The sequence below is a fragment of the Nerophis ophidion genome, linkage group LG07 (genome assembly GCF_033978795.1).
Source record: "Nerophis ophidion isolate RoL-2023_Sa linkage group LG07, RoL_Noph_v1.0, whole genome shotgun sequence".
Taxonomy (NCBI): domain Eukaryota; kingdom Metazoa; phylum Chordata; class Actinopteri; order Syngnathiformes; family Syngnathidae; genus Nerophis; species Nerophis ophidion.
In genome coordinates, this window is record NC_084617.1 from 30,741,266 (window position 1) to 30,768,298 (window position 27,033).

At 37.1% G+C, this 27,033-nt stretch overlaps 1 protein-coding gene across 8 annotated transcripts in view; it reads right to left on the reverse strand.

Annotated features, from left to right (window-relative positions):
- Positions 1-24,407, reverse strand: part of copz2 (COPI coat complex subunit zeta 2) — a 30,389-nt gene extending 5,982 nt beyond the window's left edge. For 3 of the 8 annotated variants that reach the window (XM_061905934.1, XM_061905938.1, XM_061905935.1), the window contains exons 1-7: positions 24,256-24,406; positions 16,264-16,332; positions 16,021-16,105; positions 12,917-13,008; positions 7,463-7,518; positions 6,482-6,559; positions 6,320-6,371 (exon numbers count right to left, since the gene is read on the reverse strand). In XM_061905934.1, coding sequence (XP_061761918.1) covers positions 6,320-6,371; positions 6,482-6,559; positions 7,463-7,518; positions 12,917-13,008; positions 16,021-16,105; positions 16,264-16,332; positions 24,256-24,273 — 450 coding nt within the window. In that variant the 5' untranslated portion in view covers positions 24,274-24,406. Of the gene's footprint in view, positions 1-4,736; positions 4,845-6,319; positions 6,372-6,481; positions 6,560-7,462; positions 7,519-12,916; positions 13,009-16,020; positions 16,106-16,263; positions 16,333-24,255 lie in introns of all 8 variants that reach the window. The other 5 variants (XM_061905936.1, XM_061905937.1, XM_061905933.1 and 2 more) reach the window with 2 other exon arrangements.
- Positions 24,408-27,033: the final 2,626 nt, after the last annotated feature.

Below are 27,033 nucleotides of genomic sequence, written 5' to 3' on the forward strand. Positions count from 1 at the left end.
ATATCATGAATCCCATTTCAGTTAGTTTATGGATTATTATACAACTATAACATCTCATAAATCCTATTTTAGTTATAGTTTATGGATTATTACACAACTATAAGATGTCATAAATCATATTTTAGTTATACTTTATGATTTTTATACGACTCTAACAACATGTCATAAATCATGTTTTAGTTATAGTTTATGGATTATTTCACAACTATAACGTGTCATAAATCATATTCAAATATGAAACGTGTTCCTCCTGAAGTAAGAAGAACGTTTGCTTGTCTAAAAATGAGTGAAAGTGTGCCACACACAGGCTGCTTTGTGCATTACATCCCTCCAACATGATTATTAATAATGGGGAGCAATCTTCACAAGGAGGGCTGGGCGATAAAAGGATATCAGTAGACATCACATAAGACACGTAATCGATATCAATAAAAACTGCGTTTGATGAAACGTTGAATACAAAAATTGTCTTGGTCGTAAGAAAGCAGAAGTATGGAAGCAAGTAGGGCGGGGCTATATATCGATATATTCGCTATATCGCGGGTTTGTCTCTGTGCGATACAGTCAATGACTATATCGTGATATTCGAGTATACGTTCTCACGCAGTTGCTTTTAGCTGCGGGCATTACACTACAAGCGTTTCCCACTCTTTGTTGTCTATCCTTCTCACAGAGACATAAATCAAGCGCACCTTCTTATACACGTCACACGCTTCCGCGGAGCAGAGAGGTATCGACGTGGTAACGTTAGCTGTGATGCTAACGGTGAGGTGCGGGTGATAATACGAGAGAGAGAAGGTGCAAATCTGGTCACAACTGGAGTAAGAATTAATTACCAAGAACAGCACGAGATCCATCGTCCGGCGATGGTTTGGCTTCACGCGGGAATATGTTCACCATTTAAGCGGCAAAAGCGTTGCTACAAAAAGTAGCGGCCTTCCTAATGTGTAGCATCATTTGAAAAGTCACCCGCAAGAGAATGAAGAGTGCTTGAAACTCTGCATGTCAACATCTTCGGCCGGTGCCACACCAACAAAATGCAAAAGCAACTATTTCCAGATCAACACTGTATGAAAAAAAAAAGTCAACAACAGAAGGAGATAATTTCCTCAGGAACCTACCACATAGCGAAGGACATAAGCTATTTGATTTCCTATTATGCAGCTCATTTTTATTTGACAGAAATTGAAATATCTTGTGTGTCACATCATGCACAAAAGTGCTCTTTCTTTGTTTTTTTACTATTGATATGGCGTTCTGCACAAAAAGTACACTTTAATTTAGTGTTGTTTTAATATGTCATCTTGGTGACATCATTCACAAAAGTGCACTAATAGCTTGTTTTAAAATGTCTCTGACAATCTTGCACTTTCTGTTTTGGAAATTACATGAATGTTTGTGCCTCTGCTTAATAAATGTTTAGTAAAAACAGTTTTGCTAAATTGACTTAGTTGTGATTTCCATCTCTGCATGAAAGTTTAAAATGAACATATATTAATGCTGTTGGCCCTGCGATGAGGTGGCGACCTGTCCAGGGTGTACACCGTCTTCCGCCCGAATGCAGCTGAGATAGGTTCCAACACCCCCCGCAACCCCAAAAAGGGACAAGCGGTAGAACATGGATGGATGGATATATTAATGCAGTATGAACAACAATGTTTTAATGTAGACACATAGAGTCATTATACTGCTGTGATTATATGTATCAAGTGTTGATTCAAGGCTAAGGCAAAAATATGGGGATTTACAAACCCCGTTTCCATATGAGTTAGGAAATTGTGTTAGATGTAAATATAAACGGAATACAATGATTTGCATATCATTTTCAACCCGTATTCAATTGAATATGCTACAAAGACAATATATTTGAAGTTAAAACTGATAAACATTTTTGTTGTTGCAAATAATCCTTATCTTTAGAATTTGATGCCAGCAACACGTGACAAAGAAGTTGGGAAAGGTAGCAATAAATACTGATAAAGCTGAGGAATGCTCATTAAACACTTATATGGAACATCCCACAGGTGTGCAGGCTAATTGGGAATAGGTGGGTGCCATGATTGGTTATAAAAGCAGCTTCCATGAAATGCTAAGTAATTCACAAACAAGGATGGGGTGAGGGTCACCACTTTGTAAGCAAATTGTCGAACAGTTTTAAAACAACATTTCTCAACGAGCTATTGCAAGGAATTTAGGGATTTTACCATCTACGGTCAGTGAAACCATCAAAAGGTTCAGAGAATCGGGAGAAATCACTGCACGTAAGCGATGATATTACGATCCTTTGATCCCTCAGGCAGTACTGCATCAAAAACCGACATCAGTGTGTAAATGATATCACCACATGGGCTCAGGAACACTTCATAAAACCACCGTCAGTAACTACAGTTGGTCGCTACATCTGTAAGTGTAAGTTAAAACTCTACTATGCAAAGCGAAAGCCATTTATCAACAACACCCAGGCACGCCGCCGACGTCGCTGGCTCCGAGCTCATCTAAGATGGACTGATGCAAAGTGGTAAAGTGTTATGTGGTCTAAAAAGTCCACATTTCAAATTATATTTGGAAACTGTGGACGGGGTGTCCTCCGGAACAAAGAGGAAAATAACCATCCGGATTGTTATATGCGCAAAGGTCAAAAGCCAGCATCTGTGATGGTATGGGGGTGTTTTAGTTCCCAAAGCATGGGTTACCTACACATCTGTGAAGGCACCATTAATGCTGAATGGTCCATTCAGGTTTTGGAGCAACATATGTGTCATCCAAGCAACGTTATCATGGATGCCCCTGCTTATTTCAGCAAATAAATGCCAAGCCACGTGTTACAACATCGTGGCTTTGTAGTAAAAGAGTGCGGGTACTTTCCTGGCCCGCCTGCAGTCCAGACCTGTCTCCCATCGAAAATGTGTGGCACATCATGAAGCGTAAAATACGACAGCGGAGACCCCAGACTGTTGAACGACTGAAGCTCTACATAAAACAAGAATGGTAAAGAATTCCACTTTCAAAGCTTCAACAATTAGTTTCCTCAGTTCCCAAACGATTATTGAGAGTTGTTAAAAGAAAATGTGATGTAACAGAGTGGTGAACATGCCCTTTCCCAACTACTTTGGCACGTGTTGCAGCCATGAAATTCTAAGTTAATTATTATTTGCAAAAAAAAAAAAGTTTATGAGTTTGAACATCAAATATCTTGTCTTTGTAGTGCATTCAAATGAATATGGGTTGAAAAGGATTTGCAAATAATTTTATTCCGTTAATATTTACATCTAACACAATTTCCCAACTCATATGGAAACGGGGTTTGTATATCGTGTATCGTGAAAAGGCCTAAAAATATTGAGATATTAATAAAAGGCCATATTGCCCAGGCCTAGAAGCAAGGTTGGTTGCATAAACAAAGACACTCGCTTTCTGGTAACCCAGCAACGCAGAGGATGATCACGTGACACGATAATAGGCAATAAGGTAACAGTATCAACTATCAAGTGGTCTGTCAGTGATGCAAGGCAAGACCGCTAATACCACACCACCTTCGCTCACCCTTTAGACAACAGTTGTAACTTCCTGACACTAAACCTGCAGGAAATACCGTTAATTCCAGACTATGAGCCGCTACTTGTTTGCCTCTAAACTTAAGCTTATAAAATGGTGCGACGATTTTAATTAAACTCGAGCAGAGACACTGAAAACATTTATCGTTTGTGCTACGGCGCCATTGTTTGGACGAGTTCACTCCCTGCAGGTGCTACAGGTTAAAAATGTACTTCCCGTTTTGATGCCTTAGACCGTCCACAGCGTTTCTACACATATGGATTCTTCATTCGTCGCTCGTCGGTAAGTTTTACGATATTACAAACAATTCTTACTTATTAAAGCATGGGAGAGGTCTGTAGGAGTGTTTTCGTGCATATTTGCACGTGATATGTTATCAAGCTAGTGTCTTTAGCATTAGCTAATATGCTAACACGTTTACAAGTGTCCGTGTGAGTATTATGAACTTACAACGGCATTCTTTTTGCATTGTTTCACCTTCACAAATTCTCAGTAAATTCACCAAAACGTCACCGTGGAGTTATTGAGTACGTGTAGCTGACTGGGGAGCTAGTTTGCGCAGCTAGTGGGTCCATGACGACGACTGATATTTTGTTTGATCAACCGTTTTACTGCCGTGTTACAGACACCGTTTCGTATATGTAAATGAACATTTCTGTGTAAATAAGTCATTTCACCACATATATATCTGGCATTTATAGTCAAGTGCGGCTAATATAGAGAAACATATTTTTTTCTAAAATGTAGTGGCTGTGGCTTATATACTAGTGCGCTGTATAGTCTGGAAAATATGGTAGTTCTTCTCAGGCTTGTTTATGTTTACATTGTCACCCTTTCTTACACTTTATTAGGAAGTTCTCACATATTCCTTATTTTTGCAAATTCATTTTTAGAGCTTATTGTTAACTGTTCAATATTACCATTTTCTTGACATTGTATTTTCTATGTCTGTGTTGACCTTTCCTTTCTGCCTTGATAGCTGAGGGGTTATAACCACAGGAAGTTACATTTGAAATGAAACATATTTAAGTCCTGCTCCTTGTTTTTCACAGGTCCTAAACTTGTCAATAATTAAGAATATAAACCCCTATATGGTCATACAGTTTCCTGCCCTATCGCCCAGCCCTACGGACGAGCTGCTGTTAGTCACGCATTCTCTCTCTCTCTCTCATCTCCTCTACCTCTCTCTTTCTCCCCGTCTGTGGCTACGACAGCTGGCTCTTGTCTGTCTGCAGGTTAGCAGTCATGTGATCAAAAAGCACAAAACCGTAGGTGGCTTCTGACGCAAGCTGCCGCCAATCAGAAGCGACGGGAAGAAGATAAATGTTGAGTGGAAGAAAAGGAAGCAGTGAGCAAAGCACAAGTCATTTGAAAAAGTAGTTGTTAAAGAAACAGTGCTCTTTTGAGAAAAAGTACTTGTTTGAGAAAAAAAAACTTTATAAAAAAGTACTCAAACTCAAATGTGGAAAAAGGGCTTGTTTGTAAAAAATAGCCTTTTGAATAAGTAATTGCTTGAGAAAAGTACTCGCATGAAAAAAGTACTCATTTGAGAAAAAGTACTCGTTTAAAAAAAGTACTCTTTTGAATGAGTAATCACTTCAGAAAAAGTACTCGTTAGAGAAAAGTACTCAAAAAAAGTACTCGTTTGACAAAAAGGATTTGATTGAGAAAAGTACTTGTTAGAGAAAAAGTACTTGTAAGGGAAAAGTACTCGTTTGAGAAAAAGTACTCGCTTGAGAAAGAGTACACGTTTAAAAAAAGTACTCGTTTGAGTACTCAATTGAGGAAAAACTGCTCGTTTGAAAAAAGTAGTCTTTGAAATAAGTACTCTTTTGAGAAAAAGTACTCTTTTGAGAAAAAGTACTTGTTTCAAAAAAGTATTCTTGAATAAGTAATCACTTGAGAAAAGTACTCGTTAGAGAAAAAGTACTTGTTTGAGAAAAAGTACTCGTTTGAGAAAAAGTACTTGATTGAGAAAAAGTACTTGATTGAAAAAAAATATTTGTTTGAAAAAAGTATTTGATTGACAAAAGTACTCGATTGAGAAAAAGTACTCATTTGAAAAAGTACTCATTTGAAAAAGTACTCGATTGAGAAAAGTACTCGATTGAGAAAAGTACTCGTTTGAGAAAAAGTACTTGATTGAAAAAAGTACTCGTTTGAGAAAAGTACTTGTTTGAGTAAGTATTTGTTTGTGAAAAGTATTTGTTTCAGAAGAGTACTTGTTTCAGAAAAAGTACTCGATTGAGAAAAGTACTCATTAGAGAAAAGTACTCGTTAGAGAAAAAGTACTCGTTTGAGAAAAGTACTCGTTTGAGAAAAAGTTCTTGTTTGAGAAAAAGTACTCGATTGAGAAAAAGTACTCGCTTGAGAAAAAGTATTTGATTGAGAAAAGTATTTGATTGACCAAAGTACTTGATTGACCAAAGTACTTGATTGAGAAAAAGTACTCTATTGAGAAAAAGTACTTCATTGAGAAAAGTAATCGTTTGAAAAAAGGACTTGTTTGAAAAAGTACTTGTATAAAAAGTACTCGTTTAAATAAGTACTCTAATTGAGAAAAAGTACTTATTTGAGAAAAGTACTTTTTGAGTAAGTACTTGTTTGAGAAAAGTATTCGTTGGAGAAAAGTACTCGAAGTACTCGGAAAAAAAGTACTAATTTGAGAAAAGCACTCGTTTGTAAAAGTACTCGTTCGTAAAAGTACTTGTTTGAAAAAGTACTCGTTTACTGGACCGTGTCTATTCAAAGCACTAATGGTTACCTTGTAATTGACCTTTTGGAGGACCTGTTGAGGATCGCTCTCCAGAATCACTCTGGAAAGAAGATGTGACAATCCTACATTATTGTAATACTGAAGTATATTGTACAGCATGCACAGTATGTACAGCATGGTAATATTATCACCAGTGGAATGCTTTCTTACCCGCCATCGATGATTTCATCAACAACAAGAAACGCCCCTTCCATATTCTCCAATAAACTTCTGCGCTCCACATTTTTTCTGCAGCAAAAACACAATGTACATTTATTTATACTTAAATAACATGCAGATTATGAAGGTTTAAATCCATTTATGTATAAAATATATTTACACTTTAATAGTATAGTAAATATTTAGGTTTAAATCCATTAAATGGAATATATTTACAGTTTAATAATATGCTGAATATGTACGTTAAAATGTATTTCTATAAAATATATGTACACTAGTAATATGCTGAATATGTACGTTTAAATCCATTTATATAAAATATATTTACACATTAAATATAGAGTAAATATACTATGGATTATACTTTGAACTATGTAACAAAGTCAAAAAAGTGACTACGTTTAACAACAACACACACTAGTGTACAGTATGTAACAAAGTCAAAAGTCTGACTATGTTTAACAACAACAACAACACACACTAGTGTAGAGTATGTAACAAAGTCAGAAGTCTGACTATGTTTAACAACACTACACAACAACAACACACACTAGTGTAGAGTATGTAACAAAGTCAGAAGTCTGACTATGTTTAACAACAACATGAGACAACAACAACACATACTAATGTACAGTATGTAACAAAGTCAAAAGTCTGACTATGTCTAATAACAACACTACACAACAACAGCAGCACACAAAAGTGTACGGTATGTAAAAAAGTCAAAAGTCTGACTATTTTTAACAACAACACTAGACAACAACAACAACAACAAATACACTAGTGTACAGTATGTAACAAAGTAAAACATGTGACTGTGTTTAACAACAACACTACACCACAACAACAACAACAATTACAACACGTTCTAGTGTACAGTTTGTAACAAAGTAAAATGTTTGACTGTGTTTAACAACAACAATAAACAACATCAACAATACACACCAGTGTGTGCGACTGTTTTGTTCTTACCTGAGGATGTGAGTAAGGGCCTCAAAGAGACAACTGAGGACAGACGTCAGCATTAACTGGAGGACACAAAATAAAAGAGTCAGTCTGGATGATCAATAAATCAACAATCAATAAATAGATTTTAAATCATATTGGTGCATGTGTCCATCTAGGAAGTTTATGTTTTTGCTCAATGTATCTTTCACTCTTCTTCATTTTACACTTCAGTCCCTGCAGGATTGTGCACATTAATCTAATACATGAGTATTATCATAATTAATATTAGTAGTATTATGATTAATATTAAGATAATTAGAATTGATATTAGGCTTATTATGGTAAATATTAGTGTTACTATGATTACTGTTAGGATTATTATGTTTAATATTTGGCTTATTATTATTATTAGGATTGTTGTGATTAATATTAGGATTAGTATGATTAATATTTGTACTAATATGGTTAATATTAGGATTATTATTTCACGCAAAGTCGATGTGCAACTTTGTGTCAACTGTCCGATACGTGCAACTTTATGTCAACTGTCCAATATGTGCAATCTTGTGTCAACTGTCCAATATGTGCAACTTTGTGTCAAATGTCCAATATGTGCAACTTTGTGTCAACTGTCCAATATGTGCAACCTTGTGTCAACTGTCCAATATGTGCAACCTTGTGTCAACTGTCCAATATGTGCAACCTTGTGCCAACTGTCCAATATGTGCAACCTTGTGCCAACTGTCCAATATGTGCAACTTTGTGTCAACTGTCTAATATGTGCAACTTTGTGTCAACTGTCCAATATGTGCAACTTTGTGTCAACTGTCCAATATGTGCAACCTTGTGTCAACTGTCCAAAATGTGCAACCTTGTGTCAATAGTCCAATAGTGAAACTTTGTGTCAACTGTCCAATATGTGCAACTTAGTGTCAACTGTCGAAAATGTGCAACCTTGTGTCAACTGTCCAAAATGTGCAACCTTGTGTCAACTGTCCAATATGTGCAGCAATCACCTTCTTCCAACTATAAGGTTAACTGTCCAATAGCTGCAGCTTTGTGTCAACTTTCCAATATGTGTAACCTTGTGTCAATAGTCCAATAGTGAAACATTGTGTCAACTGTCCATCATGTGAAACCTTGTGTCAACTGTCCAAAATGTGCAACCTTGTGTCAATAGTCCAATAGTGAAACCTTGTGTCAACTGTCCAATAAGTGCAACCTTGTGTCAACAATCCAATAGTGAAACCTTGTGTCAACTGTCCAAAATTTGCAACCTTGTGTCAACTGTCCAATGTGTGCAGCAATCACCTTCTTCAAACTATACGGTTAACTGTCCAATAGCTGCAGCTTTGTGTTAACTTTCCAATATGTGTAACCTTGTGTCAATAGTCCAATAGTGAAACATTGTGTCAACTGTCCATCATGTGAAACCTTGTGTCAACTGTCCAAAATGTGCAACCTTGTGTCAATAGTCCAATAGTGAAACCTTGTGTCAACTGTCCAATAGTGAAACCTTGTGTCAACTGTCCAATATGTGCAACTTTGTGTCAACTGTCCAAAATGTGCAACCTTGTGTCAACTGTCCAAAATGTGCAACCTTGTGTCAACTGTCCAATTTGTGCAGCAATCACCTTCTTCCAACTATTAGGTTAACTGTCCAATAGGTGCAGCTTTGTGTCAACTGTCCAATATGTGCAACCCTGTGTCAACTGTCCAATATGTGCAACCTTGTGCCAACTGTCCAATATGTGCAACTTTGTGTCAACTGTCTAATATGTGCAACTTTGTGTCAACTGTCCAATATGTGCAACTTTGTGTCAACTGTCCAATATGTGCAACCTTGTGCCAACTGTCCAATATGTGCAACTTTGTGTCAACTGTCTAATATGTGCAACTTTGTGTCAACTGTCCAATATGTGCAACTTTGTGTCAACTGTCCAATATGTGCAACCTTGTGTCAACTGTCCAAAATGTGCAACCTTGTGTCAATAGTCTAATAGTGAAACTTTGTGTCAACTGTCCAATATGTGCAACTTTGTGTCAACTGTCGAAAATGTGCAACCTTGTGTCAACTGTCGAAAATGTGCAACCTTGTGTCAACTGTCCAAAATGTGCAACCTTGTGTCAACTGTCCAATATGTGCAGCAATCACCTTCTTCCAACTATAAGGTTAACTGTCCAATAGCTGCAGCTTTGTGTCAACTTTCCAATATGTGCAACCTTGTGTCAATACTCCAATACTGAAAAATTGTGTCAACTGTCCAATATGTGAAACCTTGTGTCAACTGTCCAAAATGTGCAACCTTGTGTCAATAGTCCAATACTGAAACCTTGTGTCAACTGTCCAATAAGTGCAACCTTGTGTCAACAGTCTAATAGTGAAACCTTGTGTCAACTGTCCAATATGTGCAACTTTGTGTCAACTGTCGAAAATGTGCAACCTTGTGTCAACTGTCCAATATGTGCAGCAATCACCTTCTTCCAACTATAAAGTTAACTGTCCAATAGCTGCAGCTTTGTGTCAACTTTCCAATATGTGCAACCTTGTGTCAATAGTCCAATAGTGAAACATTGTGTCAACTGTCCAATATGTGAAACCTTGTGTCAACTGTCCAAAATGTGCAACCTTGTGTCATTAGTCCAATAGTGAAACCTTGTGTCAACTGTCCAATAAGTGCAACTTTGTGTCAACTGTCCAATAGTGAAACCTTGTGTCAACTGTCCAAAATGTGCAACCTTGTGTCATTAGTCCAATAGTGAAACCTTGTGTCAACTGTCCAATAAGTGCAACTTTGTGTCAACTGTCCAATAGTGAAACCTTGTGTCAACTGTCCAATATGTGCAACCTTGTGTCATTAGTCCAATAGTGAAACCTTGTGTCAACTGTCCAATAAGTGCAACCTTGTGTCAACTGTCCAATAGTGCAACCTTGTGTCAACTGTCCAAAATGTGCAACCTTGTGTCAACTGTCCAATATGTGCAAATTTGTGTCAATTGTCCAATATGTGCCAACCTGTGTCAACTGTCCAATATGTGCAACTTTGTGTCAACTGTTCAATAATATTGAATAATAGGATATTGAGATTGATTTGGTGGATTTAAAGATTCCTTTTTTATTTATAAATGAAAATGTAAATGGGTATTTGGTGGGTAGATTTTGAAATATATTGTGTTGCACTGTATTGTATTTTGTATATTATATGATGATGTATATTTTAACTGTGGTTCCCTTTCCATAAGCTGTGTGCTTCTAGGGATGACCTTTTTACAGAACGGACTCTGATATTAACAAAATAAACAATAATGAAATACAAAACTATGTGTATCTGTAAATAAATAAAATGTGCTACCATGTGTCAACTGTCCAATACCACTTTGTTGTTGTGTAGGTGCAACAATATATCAAGTCTTTATTGATCAAACCATATACTTCCTGTTCTGCAACACTAAGCCTTCCGGGTAACGTAGTACATAACATGTACTTTGTAGTTGACACGTAGGTATATACGTATATATTTATCCAGGGTAAGACAAAGAAGAACATATTTTCATGTGCAATGCTGACCCAGCAAAGAGGCAGCATTTACATGTTAGAGATGTTGAAGTGTGATGATCATCTCTCATCTCATTTACTAACAAAAATCCCCGCTAGAGATTACTATTTTTACGTTGAGCCAGCACCAAAACCAAAGATGCTATTTAAAGGAAATACTGTTGTTAGTAGGGTGGATAACCAAACGTATTGTGCACTTTTTGATGAAAGCATAAAACAGGGGTAGGGAACCTATGGCTCTAGAGCCAGATGTGGCTCTTTTGATGACTTCATCTGGCTCTCAGATAAATCTTAGCTGACATTGCTTAACACAGGGCTGTCCAAAGTGCGGCCCGCGGGTCATTTTTTAACAGCTCCACGGCACATTTTAAGAATACATCCATCCATTCATCCATCCATTTTCTACCGCTTATTCCCTTTTGGGGTTGTGGGGGGCGCTGGCGCCTATCTCAGCTACAATCAGCTATTGGCCACTCAGTATTCTTGATTGGCAACACTAAATTGGCCCTAGTGTGTGAATGTTGTCTGTCTATCTGTGTTGGCCCTGCGATGAGGTGGCGACTTGTCCAGGGTGTACCCCACCTTGTTGCAATGTTTACTCTTATAACACAAAGCTGACATGCAGGCTGTTTCTTTCTTTAAAAAATAATAATGAATCAAAATCAATGTCATTTTGAATTATTTACCTATTCAAGGCTTCGATTACATCACATTAAATATTCCACTTTGAGATATTTTGGGGGGAAAATGTTGCATATTTTGTGTTTTACCATATAAAAATCTGAGCTGATTTTTTTTTTAAAGAAGGGCCTAAAACAAACAAACAAAACATAAACAACAATAAAACTTAAAATTGACGGCCATATCTGAAGTTGATCTCGAGATTATTGTGCTAAAAGTAAACGGTAAATAAAATGTATAATTTATTTTTTAACACTTTAATAAGTAGGACACTTTTGGATCCCCAATTATTTTAGTGTGATTTGTTTATAAGTATCATTGCTCAAAAAATAATAATGAATCAAAATCCAAAATTAAGACTCCAACTATTTTATAATCTCAAATATCCCACCTAAAAAAGTTAATGGGTGAAAATATTGCATATTTTGTGTTTTTTCCATTTTTTTTTCTAATGTTGACTTAGAGATTTAAAACTTGCATAATAACAAAAATTATAATACTGAATAATGACACATTTTTAATATTTTTTTTGACCAAAACCCTTTGGGATCCCGGGGATCATAACTGAGTGGAGGCCTAAATGTATATTTTTTACACATATATAGTATTGGTTTTTAAAATAAAAATTATGAAAATGGCCCCCGCTTGCTCTGATTTTTCAGTGTACGGCCCTCAGTGGAAAAAGTTTGGACACCCCTGGCTTAACACGATAATTATGAATAATTCCGCTTGTAATCACAGTGCTAAAAATACTTTTCAAAATATAAAACATTCTCATGCATTTTATCCATCCATTCGTTTTCTACCAGACTTGTTCAAGAAGTTGCATTAATGGTAAGAAGTATTTGATTTATTATTGGTTAACTTCAGAATAAGAATGTTATTAAAAAGAATAAGGGATTTATTACACTCTAAACATGTTGGTCTTACTTAAAAATGTACGCATTTAGTTGTATTCAGTGTTAAAAAATATGATATGGCTCTCACGGAAATACATTTTTAAATGTTTGACTTTCATGGCTCTCTCAGGCAAAAAGGTTCCTGACCCCTGGCATAAGACCTCTAGGATAGCTCGTACAAAACTTAACGTTTAGTTTCATATGTGGAGGGAAGCAAAATTTGACCTCTGATGACAGTGAGAGGTAAAATTCAAGCCCAAACGGTCTAATTTTCAAACATGTATAATTTTGGAACCAAAAAGTGTGGAAACATTGTAAACGGACCAGGGGAGTCCATCCTACCTCGTTCTCCTGAGCGCTGCCAACCACGTAGAGAAAAAGATCGATACTGCTCTTGTAGACCACGGTCAGGCCCTCTAGGAAAGCAATTTCATCTGAAAAGAAGCACGATAAAAATATTTTATTTCACAACAAAACATATTTTAAAAAGCTTATCAGAAGCTTAACAGACAGTCAATTACTTTAGTAGCGCCCCCTATGGGCTGTGCTCCCTATGCTTTACAAGACATGCTGGCAGAGCAAAGATAATGTATTATGATGATATCATGTTTTATGATGTCATCATAAAACATGATGGCATGTATTATGATGACATCATGTATTATGATGACACCATGTATTATGACAACATCATGTATTATGGGGACATCCTGTATTATGATGACATCATGTATTATGACATCATGAACTATGATGACATCATGTATTATGATGAAATCATGTATTGTGAGGACATCATGTACTATGACTAAAAGTACTATGATGATATCATGTATTATGACGAAATCTTGTAGTATAATGACATCATGTGTTATTATGACACCATTATTATGATGACATGTATTATGACGACATCATGTTTTGTTATGACATCAGTATTATGACGATATCATGTATTATGATGACATCATGTACTATGACGACATCAATAAGTGCCATTCACGTAACGATAGGTAACAGTCACGTCACAATAAGTGACAGTCGCATAGTCAGCGGCGGTGGCGATGACCAAGAAGAACGCGGAGTTGGAATATAATTACAACACTTTATGTACATATTTATATACATATTTATATAATATGTAACTACAAGCTCCATTCACAGACAGAGTCCCATTGCTTTTATGAGCGCTCGAGCGAGTCAAAAGCAGAAAAAATAAATAAATAAATATATATATATATATATATATATATATATATATATATATATATATATATATATATATATATATATATATATATATATATATATATATATATTCCATTTATTTATTTATTTTTTCTGGCGGCCGTAATTCTTTCGTGGCGGGCCGCCACTAATAAATGAATGTGTGGGAAACCCTGCAGTCATGTGACATAATGTGAATTATGTGACAGCCATGTGACAATTAGTGACATTCACGTGACAATAAGTGACAGTCCCCTGACAATAAGAGACAGTCTCCTGACAACAAGTGGCAGTCACGTGAAAATAAGGGACAGTCATGTGACAATAGGTGACAGTCATCTGACAGCCACGTGACAATTAGTGACATACACGTGACAATTAGTGACATTCATGTGACAGTAAGTGACATTCATGTGACAATAAGCGACAGTCACGTGACAATAAGTGACAGTCACATGACAATAGGTGGCAGTCGCGTGACAATAGGTGGCAGTCGCGTGACAATAGGTGGCAGTCGCGTGACAATAGGTGGCAGTCGCGTGGCAATAGGTGTCAGTCACGTGACAACAAGGGACAGTCACGTGACAATAGGTGACAGTTATATGACATAATGTGACAGCCACGTGACAATTAGTGACATTCACGTGACAATTAGAGACATTCATGTGACAGTAAGTGACATTCATGTGACAATAAGTGACAGTCCCCTGACAATAAGTGACAGTCACGTGACAATAAGTGACAGTCACGTGACAATAGGTGGCAGTCGCGTGACAAAAAGTGACAGTCGCGTGGCAATAGGTGGCAGTCACGTGACAATAAGGGACAGTCACGTGACAATAAGTGACAGTCATGTGACATAATGTGACAGTCACGTGACAATTAGTGACATTCATGTGACAGTAAGTAACATTCATGTGACAATAAGTGACAGTCCCCTGACAATAAGTGACAGTCACGTGACAATAAGTGACAGTCACGTGACAATAAGTGACAGTCACGTGACAATAGGTGGCAGTCGCGTGACAATAAGTGACAGTCGCGTGGCAATAGGTGGCAGTCGCGTGACAATAAGTGACATTCATGTGACAATAAGTGACAGTCAGGTGACAATAAGTGACAGTCACGTGACAATAAGTGGCAGTCGCGTGACAATAGTTGGCAGTCGCGTGACAATAAGTGTCAGTCACGTGACAACAAGGGACAGTCACGTGACAATAGGTGACAGTTATGTGACATAATGTGACAGCCACGTGACAATTAGTGACATTCACGTGACAATTAGAGACATTCAAGTGACAGTAAGTGACATTCATGTGACAATAAGTGACAGTCCCCTGACAATAAGTGACAGTCACGTGACAATAAGTGACAGTCACGTGACAATAGGTGGCAGTCGCGTGACAATAAGTGACAGTTGCGTGGCAATAGGTGGCAGTCACGTGACAATAAGTGACAGTCATGTGACATAATGTGACAGTCACGTGACAATTAGGGACATTCACGTGACAATTAGTGACATTCATGTGACAGTAAGTAACATTCATGTGACAATAAGTGACAGTCCCCTAAAAATAAGTGACAGTCCCCGGACAATAAATGAAATTCACGTGACAATAAGTGACAGTCACATGACAATAAGTGACAGTCACTTGATAGTCACGTGACAATAAGTGACAGTCGAGTGGCAATAAGTAACAGGCATGTGACCTAATACGACAGTCACGTGACAATAACTGACAGTCACGTGATAATTAGTGACATTCATGTGACAATAATTGACAGTCAGGTGGCAATAAGTGACAGTCACATGACTAAATGTTTCCTGAACGTCACTTTGAGACTTCAATTCAAGTTTATTTGGACACATTTACAGTGAGTGTAGCTGTCACTAAGTGTGTCACTATGTGTGTGTCACTATAGCTAACGAACGGTTAAAGATGAATGTCACCATGTGACACTCGGAGCACCACGTGACACCTCGGCACAAAGTGACACTTGGGGCACAAAGATACACCTGGGCACCAAGGGACACCTAGAGCACAAAGTGACACTTGGGGCACAATGTGACACTTGGGACACAAAGTGCCACTTGGGACACAAAATGACACTTGGTGTACAAAGTGACACCTGGGGAACATTGTGACACTTGGGGCACCATGTGACACTTGGAAGTGTGATGTGTTCAATAATGTGTGCCAAAACAAAGAAGAACTTACTGTCGGCTTTGTGAGTCTTGTTAAAAATGTTCTTCTCAAAGTTCCTCTGCTCCTTCATGGAGGAGTACAAGTCTGGGTCGTAGTACTACATAGAAACATGAATACATATTTATATTTTTTATTATTACTATAATACAAGAATACACGCAGTACTGATGAAAACAGAATATAATACAATAATAATGTATATTAAATACCTTTGACAAAAGTCTGTATTGTATATTAAATATAGAAATTGATTACCTTTGACAGAAGTCTGTTGCCATCGTTGTCAAGAATGAAAAGAGCCTTTATTGTGTAAAGTGAAGGTTCCTGCAAGGAAGACAACAACAATTATTTCATAGTTCAATGAAGAATTCACAATTAAAAAAGGGTATGTTTATACCTAAATCAATGTTGATACTTTTTGCCATCTTGGAAGTATGTTAATGTTTCCTATATTAGCATGCTAATGTTTTATGCTAGCTTTTTAACTAATTGTATATGTTTACACCTAAAAATCATGAATTTTGATACTTGGTGCCATCTTGGAAGTATGCAATTCTTATATTACCAAGCTCATGTTAGCATGCTGACATTGTATGCTATTTTTTCAGTCAATTGTTTATGTTTGAACCTAAAAATAATGGTTTGTGACTGTCAAGCAATTAGCACAAGTGTAAAATGTTAGCATGCTAACATTTGTTGCTAGCTATTGGCTACTTAACATTTTTTTTAACATAAAAATCATGATTTTTTAAACTTGGTGCCATCTTGGAAGTATGCTAAGGTCTCTTATCTTAGTATACTAATGTTTTATGCTAGTTTTTTGGTTAATTTTATGTTTTCACCTAAAAATAATGCATTTGAATACTTAACGCTATCTTAGAAGAATGCAAACTTGTTCCGTGTTACCATGCAAATGTGAATATTCTAACGTTTTATGCTAGCTTTTCAGTCAATTGTTTAATTTTAACTTAAAAATCATAGTTTGTGACTGTCAAACAATTAGCAAACTTGTAAGAACGTTAACATACTAACATTTGTTACTATCTCTTAGCTACTTTAATTTGTCACTTAAAAATTGTGCATTTTAATACTTAGCACCATCTCAAAAGAATGCAAACTTGTTCTGTTATCATGCAAAGGTTAAAATGCTAACATTTTATGCAAGTTTTTAAGATAATTTTGTATGTTTAAACCTAAAAATCACAGTTTGTGACTGTCAAGCAATTAGCACACTTGTAAGAACATTATCATGCTACATTTGTTGCTAGCTCTTAGCTACTTTAATTTGTTTAAACCTAAAAAACATAATTTTGATATTTGGCGTCGTCTTCGAAGTATGCCAAGGTCTCTTATATTAGCATGGCGTCAGCCTGCAGTCCACACCTATCTCTTATGTGTGACTGCCATCTAGTGGTCACACTTATCATCACACTATGTACCAAATATAATTGCTTCCAGGTCGGTAAGCACAACCAAATTTATTTCATACATTAGGCGCACTGTAGATTTTGAGAAAATTAAAGGATTTTAAGTGCGCCTTATAGTCCGAAGAATACGGTATGTTAATTGTTATGATACTGTTAGCACAATAACGTTTTTTTGCAAGCTTTTTTTGAACTAGTTCTGTATCTGTAAACCTAAAATATCATAGATTTGGATTCTTGGCGCCATCTTCTAAGTATGCAGGCCAGAGGTTCAGGTTTCCGATGGAACTTTCGCGTTTTTTTGTTATAAGTTGATCAATATTTATTTTTTTGTTTGTTGTCTTGAATGTTAATAAAAACACAATGTTATGCAGAGGTGTACTTATCACAATTATATAGACAAATTTGGCTATTTATAGTCGCGGGGCCAAGTAGGTGCGTAAGAGAAAATAATTGACAGTTTGCAGGGGCAGGAGCCAGCCTACACTGCTGCATCAACTTAGGAACTCAAGGTTTCAGTCTCAACTAAATGTGTACCAGGTGAGCAAAATCAAGGTCAAAGAAGTACGAAGAACAAATTCATATAAATGGGACTTCACGTATTCTGTGATTTGTTTCTCGGGTATTGGGAGCTATATTTGGTATCAATATTGATATGGATGGGACAGCCTGTTGATCAGTTAGCACCTGTTGTCCAAAAGCCGAGTTACAGCACAGAAAAACATTGTGCTAATGCTAATTTAGCCTTAATGTATTTAGCGTCAGTGAGCACTTGTTGTCTAAAAGCCGAGTTACACCACAGAAAAACATTGTGCTAATGATAACTTAGCTTTATTGTGTTTAGCGTCAGTTAGCACTTGTTGTCCAAAAGCTGAGTTAGAGCACAGAAAAAGATTGTGCTAATGCTAACTTAGCTTTATTGTCCCTAGCGTCAGTTAGCAGTTGATGTCCAAAAGCCGAGTCACAGCACAGAAAACCATTGTGCGAATGCTAACTTTAGCTTTAACAAATCACAGTATACGGAAATTCTATTTAAATGAACTTGTTTTTCGTACTTACTTGACCTTGAACTTTCTCACCTGGTACACAATTAATTGCATTTTGAAACTTTTAGTTGAATGACATGAATTAATGTTGGCATTTCACTTCAAGGGGCAGTTTTAGGAGACATTTTCAAGTTCTATTTTCTAAGATATTTGTAATAAACAGTAATGGTGGATTATTGGAAATATTGTGGCTGTTAAAAATGTCCATCCCATGTCAGTAATAAAGTGTGGATGTTACCAAGACCATAAATACATATAGACCGCCACAAATAAATGAAACACACACAGAAGGAAATATTAAAGATATTAACTTAAGAAGCGACTCCTCCACTTCACGTTCTGTGCAGACTTCTTGGAGCCGGGTCAAAGTTCTGTTATGCACTGACTAGCATGGAGTCACAGTCTTAGTGAATCACAGAACTTAGACCAGACCCTTCAGCTTCAGCAAGACAATACATTCAAGATATACACACTGTGTATTTGTACGTATACACACTGTGTACATTCAAGAAATACCCACAGTGTACATTCATGTATACACACTGTGTACATCTACATTCATGTATACACACTGTGTACATGTACATTATCGTATACACACTGTGTACATGTACATTCATGTATACACACTGTATACATGTACATTCATGTATACACACTGTGTACATACACGTATACACGCTGTGCACATGCACATTCTCGTATACACACTGTGTACATACACGTATACACACTGTGTACGTGTACATTCACGTATACACACTGTACATGTAAGTTGCACATATACACACTGTATACATTCACGGATACACACTCAATACATGTACATTCATACACACCCTGTACAACATTCATGTAGACAGTGTGGGTATACAACATTCAAGCATACACAGTGTGTATACAACATTTATGTATGCAGTGTGTATACAACATTCATGTATACACACCGTGTACAATATTCATGTATACAACATTCATGTATACATACTGTGTATAACACTCACAAATACACACTGTGTATAACATTCACATATACACACTGTGTACATGAACATTCACGTACACACACCATGTACAACATTCACGTATACAAACCGTGTACAACATTTACATTTACACACTGTGTACAACATTTACATTTACACACTGTGTACAACATTCATGTTTTCAGTGTGTATACAACATTTACGTATACACGCTGTGTACAACATTCATGTTTTCAGTGTGTATACAACATTCTTCTATACACTACACACAGTGTACAATATTCATGTACACACAGTGTACAACATTCATCTATACACACCGTGTACAACTTTCCTGTATACACACTGTGTACAACATTCATGTATTCAGTGTGTATACAAAATTCATGTATACCCCCTGTGTACAACATTCATGTATTCAATGCATATACAACATTCATGTATATAAAGAATCATAAAACTGCAAGTATTCCCAATTAAAGTAATCACTTTTGTGAATAATCACATGAGTTGACTTATTATTTCTGAAAGCCATAGTAAAATAGTTTAAAAAAAATCTAAATTAAAACGCATGATTAGTTTGCAACTATTTACGACGAATGCGATAATTTTTGTGATTAATCACATGTGTTGACTCATTATTTCTGAAAACCATAGTAAAGAAAGTTAAAAAAAAAATCTTAATTAAAAGGCATGATTAGTCTTAAACTATTGCGGATTAATGTGGTCATTTTTTGAGATTAATCAGATGTTAACTCATTATTTTTGACTGCGTCAGTAAAACAGTTTTTTTTATTCCAAATAAAACACATGATTGATCAGCAACTATTCCAGAGTAATGTGATAACTGTGATTAATCACATTAGTTACGTCGTTATTTCTGACAGCCTTGGTAAAAAAACAAAAAACAAATACAAATATAACAACTGAGTAACTATTCGTGATTAATGTGATAATTTTTTTGTATTAATAACATGAGTTGACTAGTTATTTTTACAGTCTTAGTAAAAATTGTTTTTAAAAAAACAAAACAAAACAAAATCTAAATAAAAATGGAAGTATTCCCAATTAATGTGATCATTAAAAAATCAAAAATCGAAAAAATAATCTAAATAAAACTGCACGTATTTCCAATGAATGTGATCAATTTTGTGATTAACCACGAGTTGACTCATTATTTCTGAAAGCCATAGTAAAATAGTTTTTGAAAAATCCAAATAAAACACATGATTAATCTGCAACTATTTTCTATAGTGATATTTTTTTAAATGAATCATATGAGTTATCTAATTATTTTTGAGAGCCCTACATCTTACTTAATTATTATTAATATTTGGCCACTGACATATGCACTGCTGCTTCAGTACCCTTTGTTTGCATTTTGTGCGCACAGCATATATATACAAATGGAAGACTAGATATGTGAGAACTAATAAGTGACAAAATAAAAAAAAGTCGTCTTTATTTAAATATGTGTGCCTTGTAAAAAACAAAAACAAATGTTGAGACACAGTTACATAGCAGCCCAAAGACGTGTCGTCCATCCAATTATTCATACCTATGGCCGACAGACAACTTGGATTTTATTGTCTCTCCCAAATTAGTCATTGACTTTGCTCATTTATTTGCTGCTCAATCTCTGCGGTAACACGCTTCCTGTTAGCCTTCTGTTTAATTTAAAAAAAAACATTTATTTGATTCTTTTTAACTACTTCACATTCAAGTTAGCTTAGCGCCACAGCTAGCGTAGCGGGCCTGCAACTCCTTCCTCTGTCCGCGCTAACACATAAGGTTAAAAGAATGTTAGCTAACATTTCTCCCTTGTCGAGTTAGAACCAAACCTCTAACTATAATCGTATTACTTTATTTAACACATACATACATACATATATATTTTGGTATATACTGTAAATGATAATATAATTATTTCAAAAAGGATTAAAAAGGCTTCTGACCAACGCAATAATATATTAAATGATTTCTAATTGTATTATTTTATAAAATCTGTGATTAATCTACTTGTTCATTTACTGTTAATATCTGCTTACTTTCTGTTGTGACATGTTCTATCTACAATTCTATTTGAAGTATAATTTATCTCTGTTGTTGAATACTTTACATAAAATAGAATCATCACTTATTCTTTGTTGTTGGATACGTTACATACGTTCTGGGCGGTACTACAAATGTGGCTATGGCTCCAACACCAAGTAGTAGTAACAGGGGCAGTATCATACCAATACTATGATACTCTACATTTTTAATGTTATGGAATTATTCCATTTTTTGGCCACAATTATAATGAAACAAAACACAAGATGGCGGTGTAACACTACCAATTCAATTTTTGAATTGTTTCCTACCATTGGCTCTGAATGAAATATTTTGGTTTTAGCCTTCAAAGTCCTCCTGTGTCCAGGTACTTATTCCCTAAGTTTGTAACCAATAACAATACAACCCACATTTTTTTTACATTTAACAAATATTTAATTAATTACTGTATTATTGACCAGCTTCATTTTACTTAGTGCGTTAGCATATTCTAGTGTAGCATGGTTAGCTAGTCCTCCAGTGATAATTGTACTTGAAAGAACCCGACTTTTTTCTGCCATTTTCCCCTCACACGTATTATCTCAGGGCTATCTCAGAAAGAGAGCGAGAGAGAGAGAGAGAGAGACAGAGACATTTAGAGCAAACAAAATAGAGAGCTAAAGAGAGAGAGGAAGCAAGAGAGAGAGGGAACGAGAGAGGGAGCTAGAGAGAGAGAGACAGAGAGAGAGAGAGAGAGCGAGAGAGAGGTGGACGTGGCACTCGAGTGTGCTACATGTCAAACACAAGCAGGCCAACAATATTATACATTTACATGAGTTAAAGTTAAAGTGCCAATAATTGTCACACAAGAACACAAGTGTCATGTATGATATTATATTTTCAAATGTGAAGAACACAAGTGTCATGCATGATATTTTTACATGTGAAGAACACAAGTGTCATGTATGATTTTTACATGTGAAGAACACAAGTGTCATGTATGATTTTTATATTTTACACGTGAAGAACACAAGTGTCTTGTACGGTATTTTTACATGTGAAGAACACAAGTATCTTGTATGATATTTTTACATGTGAAGAACACAAGTATTTTGTATGATATTTTTAAATGTGAAGAACATAAGTGTCATGTATGATATTTATATATTTACATGTGAAGAACACAAGTGTCATGTATATTTATATTTTTACATGTGAAGAACACAAGTGTCATGTATGATATTTCTACATGTGAAGAACACAAGTGTCATGTATGATATCTATTATATTTACATGTGAAGAACCCAACTGTCATGAATGATTTTTATATTTTACACGTGAAGAACACAACTGTCATATATTATATTCATATATTTATATGTGAAGGACACAAGTGTCATGTATGATATTTATATATTTACATGTAAAGAACACAAGTGTCATGTATGATTTTTATATTTTACATGTGAAGAACACAAGTGTCATGTATGATATTTTTACATGTGAAGAACACAAGTGTCATGTATGATTTTTATATTTTACACGTGAAGAACACAAGCGTCATGTATATTTATATATTTACACGTGAAGAACACAAGTGCCATGTATGATTTTTATATTTTACACGTGAAGAACGCAAGTGTCATGTATGATATTTATATTTTTACATGTGAAGAACACAAGTGTCATGTATGATTTTTATATTTTACACGTGAAGAACACATGTGTCATGTATATTTATATTTTTACATGTGAAGAACATAAGTGTCATGTATGATATTTATATATTTACATGTGAAGAACAAAAGTGTCATGTATGATAGTTATATTTTTACATATGAAGAACAAAGGTGTCTTGTATGATATTTTTACATGTGAAGAACACAAGTGTCATGTATGATATCTATTATATTTACATGTGAAGAACACAACTGTCATGAAGGATTTTTATATTTTACACATGAAGAACACAAGTGTCATGTATGATATTTATATATTTACATGTGAAGAACACAAGTGTCATGTATGATATTTATATATTTACATGTAAAGAACACAAGTGTCATGTATGATTTTTATATTTTACACGTGAAGAACACAAGTGTCATGTATGATATTTATATATTTACATGTGAAGAACACAAGTGTCATGTATGATATTTATATATTTACATGTAAAGAACACAAGTGTCATGTATGATTTTTATATTTTACATATGAAGAACACAAGCGTCATGTATATTTATATATTTACATGTGAAGAAGACAAGTGTCATGTATGATTTTTATATTTTACACGTGAAGAACACAAGTGTCATGTATGATATTTATATTTACATGTGAAGAACACAAGTGTCATGTATGATTTTCATATTTTACATGTGAAGAACACAAGTGTCATGTATGATTGTTGTATTTTACACGTGAAGAACACAAGTGTCATGTATGATTTTTATATTTTACATGTGAAGAACACAAGTGTCATGTATATTTATTATTTTTACATGTGAAGAACACAAGTCTCATGTATGATATTTTTACATGTGAAGAACACAAGTGTCATATATGATTTTTATATTAAATATGTCACATTACTTATTAAAAGGCGAGCACTCCGCCATATGTCACGGAATCAAGAGTCGCAAAATCTAAGCCCTCGACATCGAAAGTGCGTCAGAAAAGCGTGCAAGTGAATAAAAGGGTAATAGCACTAAAGATGTGAATAATAAGAAAGATGAAAGGTGAATAAAAGATGCTGACCAGACACGAAGACTCCATGTTGACGTGGACACTTCTTGCTGTCACTCTTCTTCTTCTTCGTCTTCTTCTTTACAGGTTGACGGCAGCGTTGTTGGATTACTGCCACCTGTAGTTTTATTCTAGAACTACATTACAGTCACACCTCGAGGCTCTTCCGCGTCCCGTCCCGTAGCCTCAGTTTTGCCCTCATACTCACTTGTTCTATAATATACTGAGTGTATTCCACAAAAAACATGTTCTACTATTTCTAATACGCTACTTTCGACTTTCCTCTTAGATAACTTAATGTTTACATCGATCCCTTCTTTTTTGGTTGCTGTTTTTGCGAGCCGATCCGCTCTTTCGGGACACGTTTCCTTTCTGGCCTTTCACAATAAAAGTCTGAATATACGTCTCTGAAAGCTACCGGAAGTGCAACACCGCCGTATGTTCCAGTCATTTCCTTCGCTTTATTTCAATACAAAAAAAAACATCTTTCTCAATGTGGAAAATAAATGTTCAGCAGAAACCACAGACTGAGCCAGCATCAAAACCGGAAGATGCTGTTTAAAGAAAATACTGCCATAAGTACAGTGGATACCCAAACGTATTGTGCAGTTTTTGATGAAAGCATGAAACTTCTAGCATAGCTCGTATATAACTTAATGCATACTTGCCAACCTTGAGATCTCCGATTTCGGGAGGTGGGGGCAGGGGGGCGTGGTTGGGGCGTGGTTAAGAGGTGAGGAGTTTATTTACGTTTGTGTGTGCAGTTGTGCACTGCACTTTCTAAAGTAGATGTCATTGTCACATATGCATGATTGATTGAAACTTAAGGCTCTGGATGCTGTGGGGCTGTCTTGGTTGACAAGACTCTGCAGCATCGCGTGGACATCGGGGGCGGTACCTCTGGATTGGCAGACCGGGGTGGTGGTCCCTCTCTTTAAGAAGGGGGACCGGAGGGTGTGTTCCAACTATCGTGGGATCACACCCCTCAGCCTTCCCGGTAAGGTTTATTCAGGTGTACTGGAGAGGAGGCTACGCCGGATAGTCGAACCTCGGATTCAGGAGGAACAGTGTGGTTTTCGTCCTGGTCGTGGAACCGTGGACCAGCTCTATACTCTCGGCAGGGTTCTTGAGGGTGCATGGGAGTTTGCCCAACCAGTCTACATGTGCTTTGTGGACTTGGAGAAGGCATTCGACCGTGTCCCTCGGGAAGTCCTGTGGGGAGTGCTCAGAGAGTATGGGGTACCGAACTGTCTTATTGTGGCAGTCCGCTCCCTGTATGATCAGTGCCAGAGCTTGGTCCGCATTGCTGGCAGTAAGTCGGACACGTTTCCAGTGAGGGTTGGACTCCGCCAAGGCTGTCCTTTGTCACCCATTCTGTTCATAACTTTTATGGACAGAATTTCTAGGCGCAGCCAAGGCGTTGAGGGGATCCGGTTTGGTGGCCACGGGATTAGATCTCTGCTTTTTGCAGATGATGTAGTCCTGATGGCTTCATCTGGCCGGGATCTTCAGCTCTCACTGGATCGGTTCGCAGCCGAGTGTGAAGCGACCGGAATGAGAATCAGCACCTCCAAGTCCGAGTCCATGGTTCTCGCCCGGAAAAGGGTGGAGTGTCATCTCCGGGTTGGGGAGGAGGCCCTGCCCCAAGTGGAGGAGTTCAAGTACCTAGGAGTCTTGTTCACGAGTGGGGGAAGAGTGGATCGTGGGATCGACAGGCGGATCGGTGCGGCGTCTACAGTAATGCGGACATTGTATCGATCCGTTGTGGTGAAGAAGGAGCTGAGCCAGAAGGCAAAGCTCTCAATTTACCGGTCGATCTACGTTCCCATCCTCACCTATGGTCATGAGCTCTGGGTCATGACCGAAAGGATAAGATCACGGGTACAAGCGGCCGAAATGAGTTTCCTCCGCCGGGTGGCGGGGCTCTCCCTTAGAGATAGAGTGAGAAGCTCTGCCATCCGGGAGGAGCTCAACGTAAAGCCGCTGCTCCTCCACATCGAGAGGAGCCAGATGAGGTGGTTCGGGCATCTGGTCAGGATGCCACCCGAACGCCTCCCAAGGGAGGTGTTTAGGGCACGTCCAGCTGGTAGGAGGCCACGGGGAAGACCCAGGACACGTTGGGAAGACTATGTCTCCCGGCTGGCCTGGGAACGCCTCGGGATCCTCCGGGAAGAGCTAGACGAAGTGGCTGGAGAGAGGGAAGTCTGGGCTTCCTTGCTTAGGCTGCTGCCCCCGCGACCCGACCTCGGATAAGCGGAAGATGATGGATGGATGGATGGATGGACATTAGGTTATTTACAATCCGGGGAGATGGGATGTGATTGGAGGAGGATTAGTAAAGGGTTGAAGTTGCCTGGAGGTGTTTTGGTGCATCATGTACAGTACATGGCAGTATTGTCATGTTTAAGAGTGTCACATGCTGTTTACGGCAGACGAACTGCTTAACGGTAGAGTGGTAGACGTAAACGTGACTGCTGTTGTTGTGTGTTGTTACTGTGCTGGGAGGACTTAATGAAACTGCCTAACAATAAACCCACATAAGAAACCAAGAACTCGCCCTCGATCATTCTACAGTTATAACGTCATTGGGCAGACACGCTCTCAGACACATCACTCAGGTCTTCATAGAGCTGGAGGGGGCGTGGCTTCCAGCTACGCCTGAATTTCGGGAGATTTTCGGGAGAAAATTTGTCCCGGGAGGTTTTCGGGAGAGGCTCCACAGCAAAGACTTACTGTGGAGCAAAGACGGCGTCCACAAACATGACATGGCAATCAAAAATGTCCCCACAA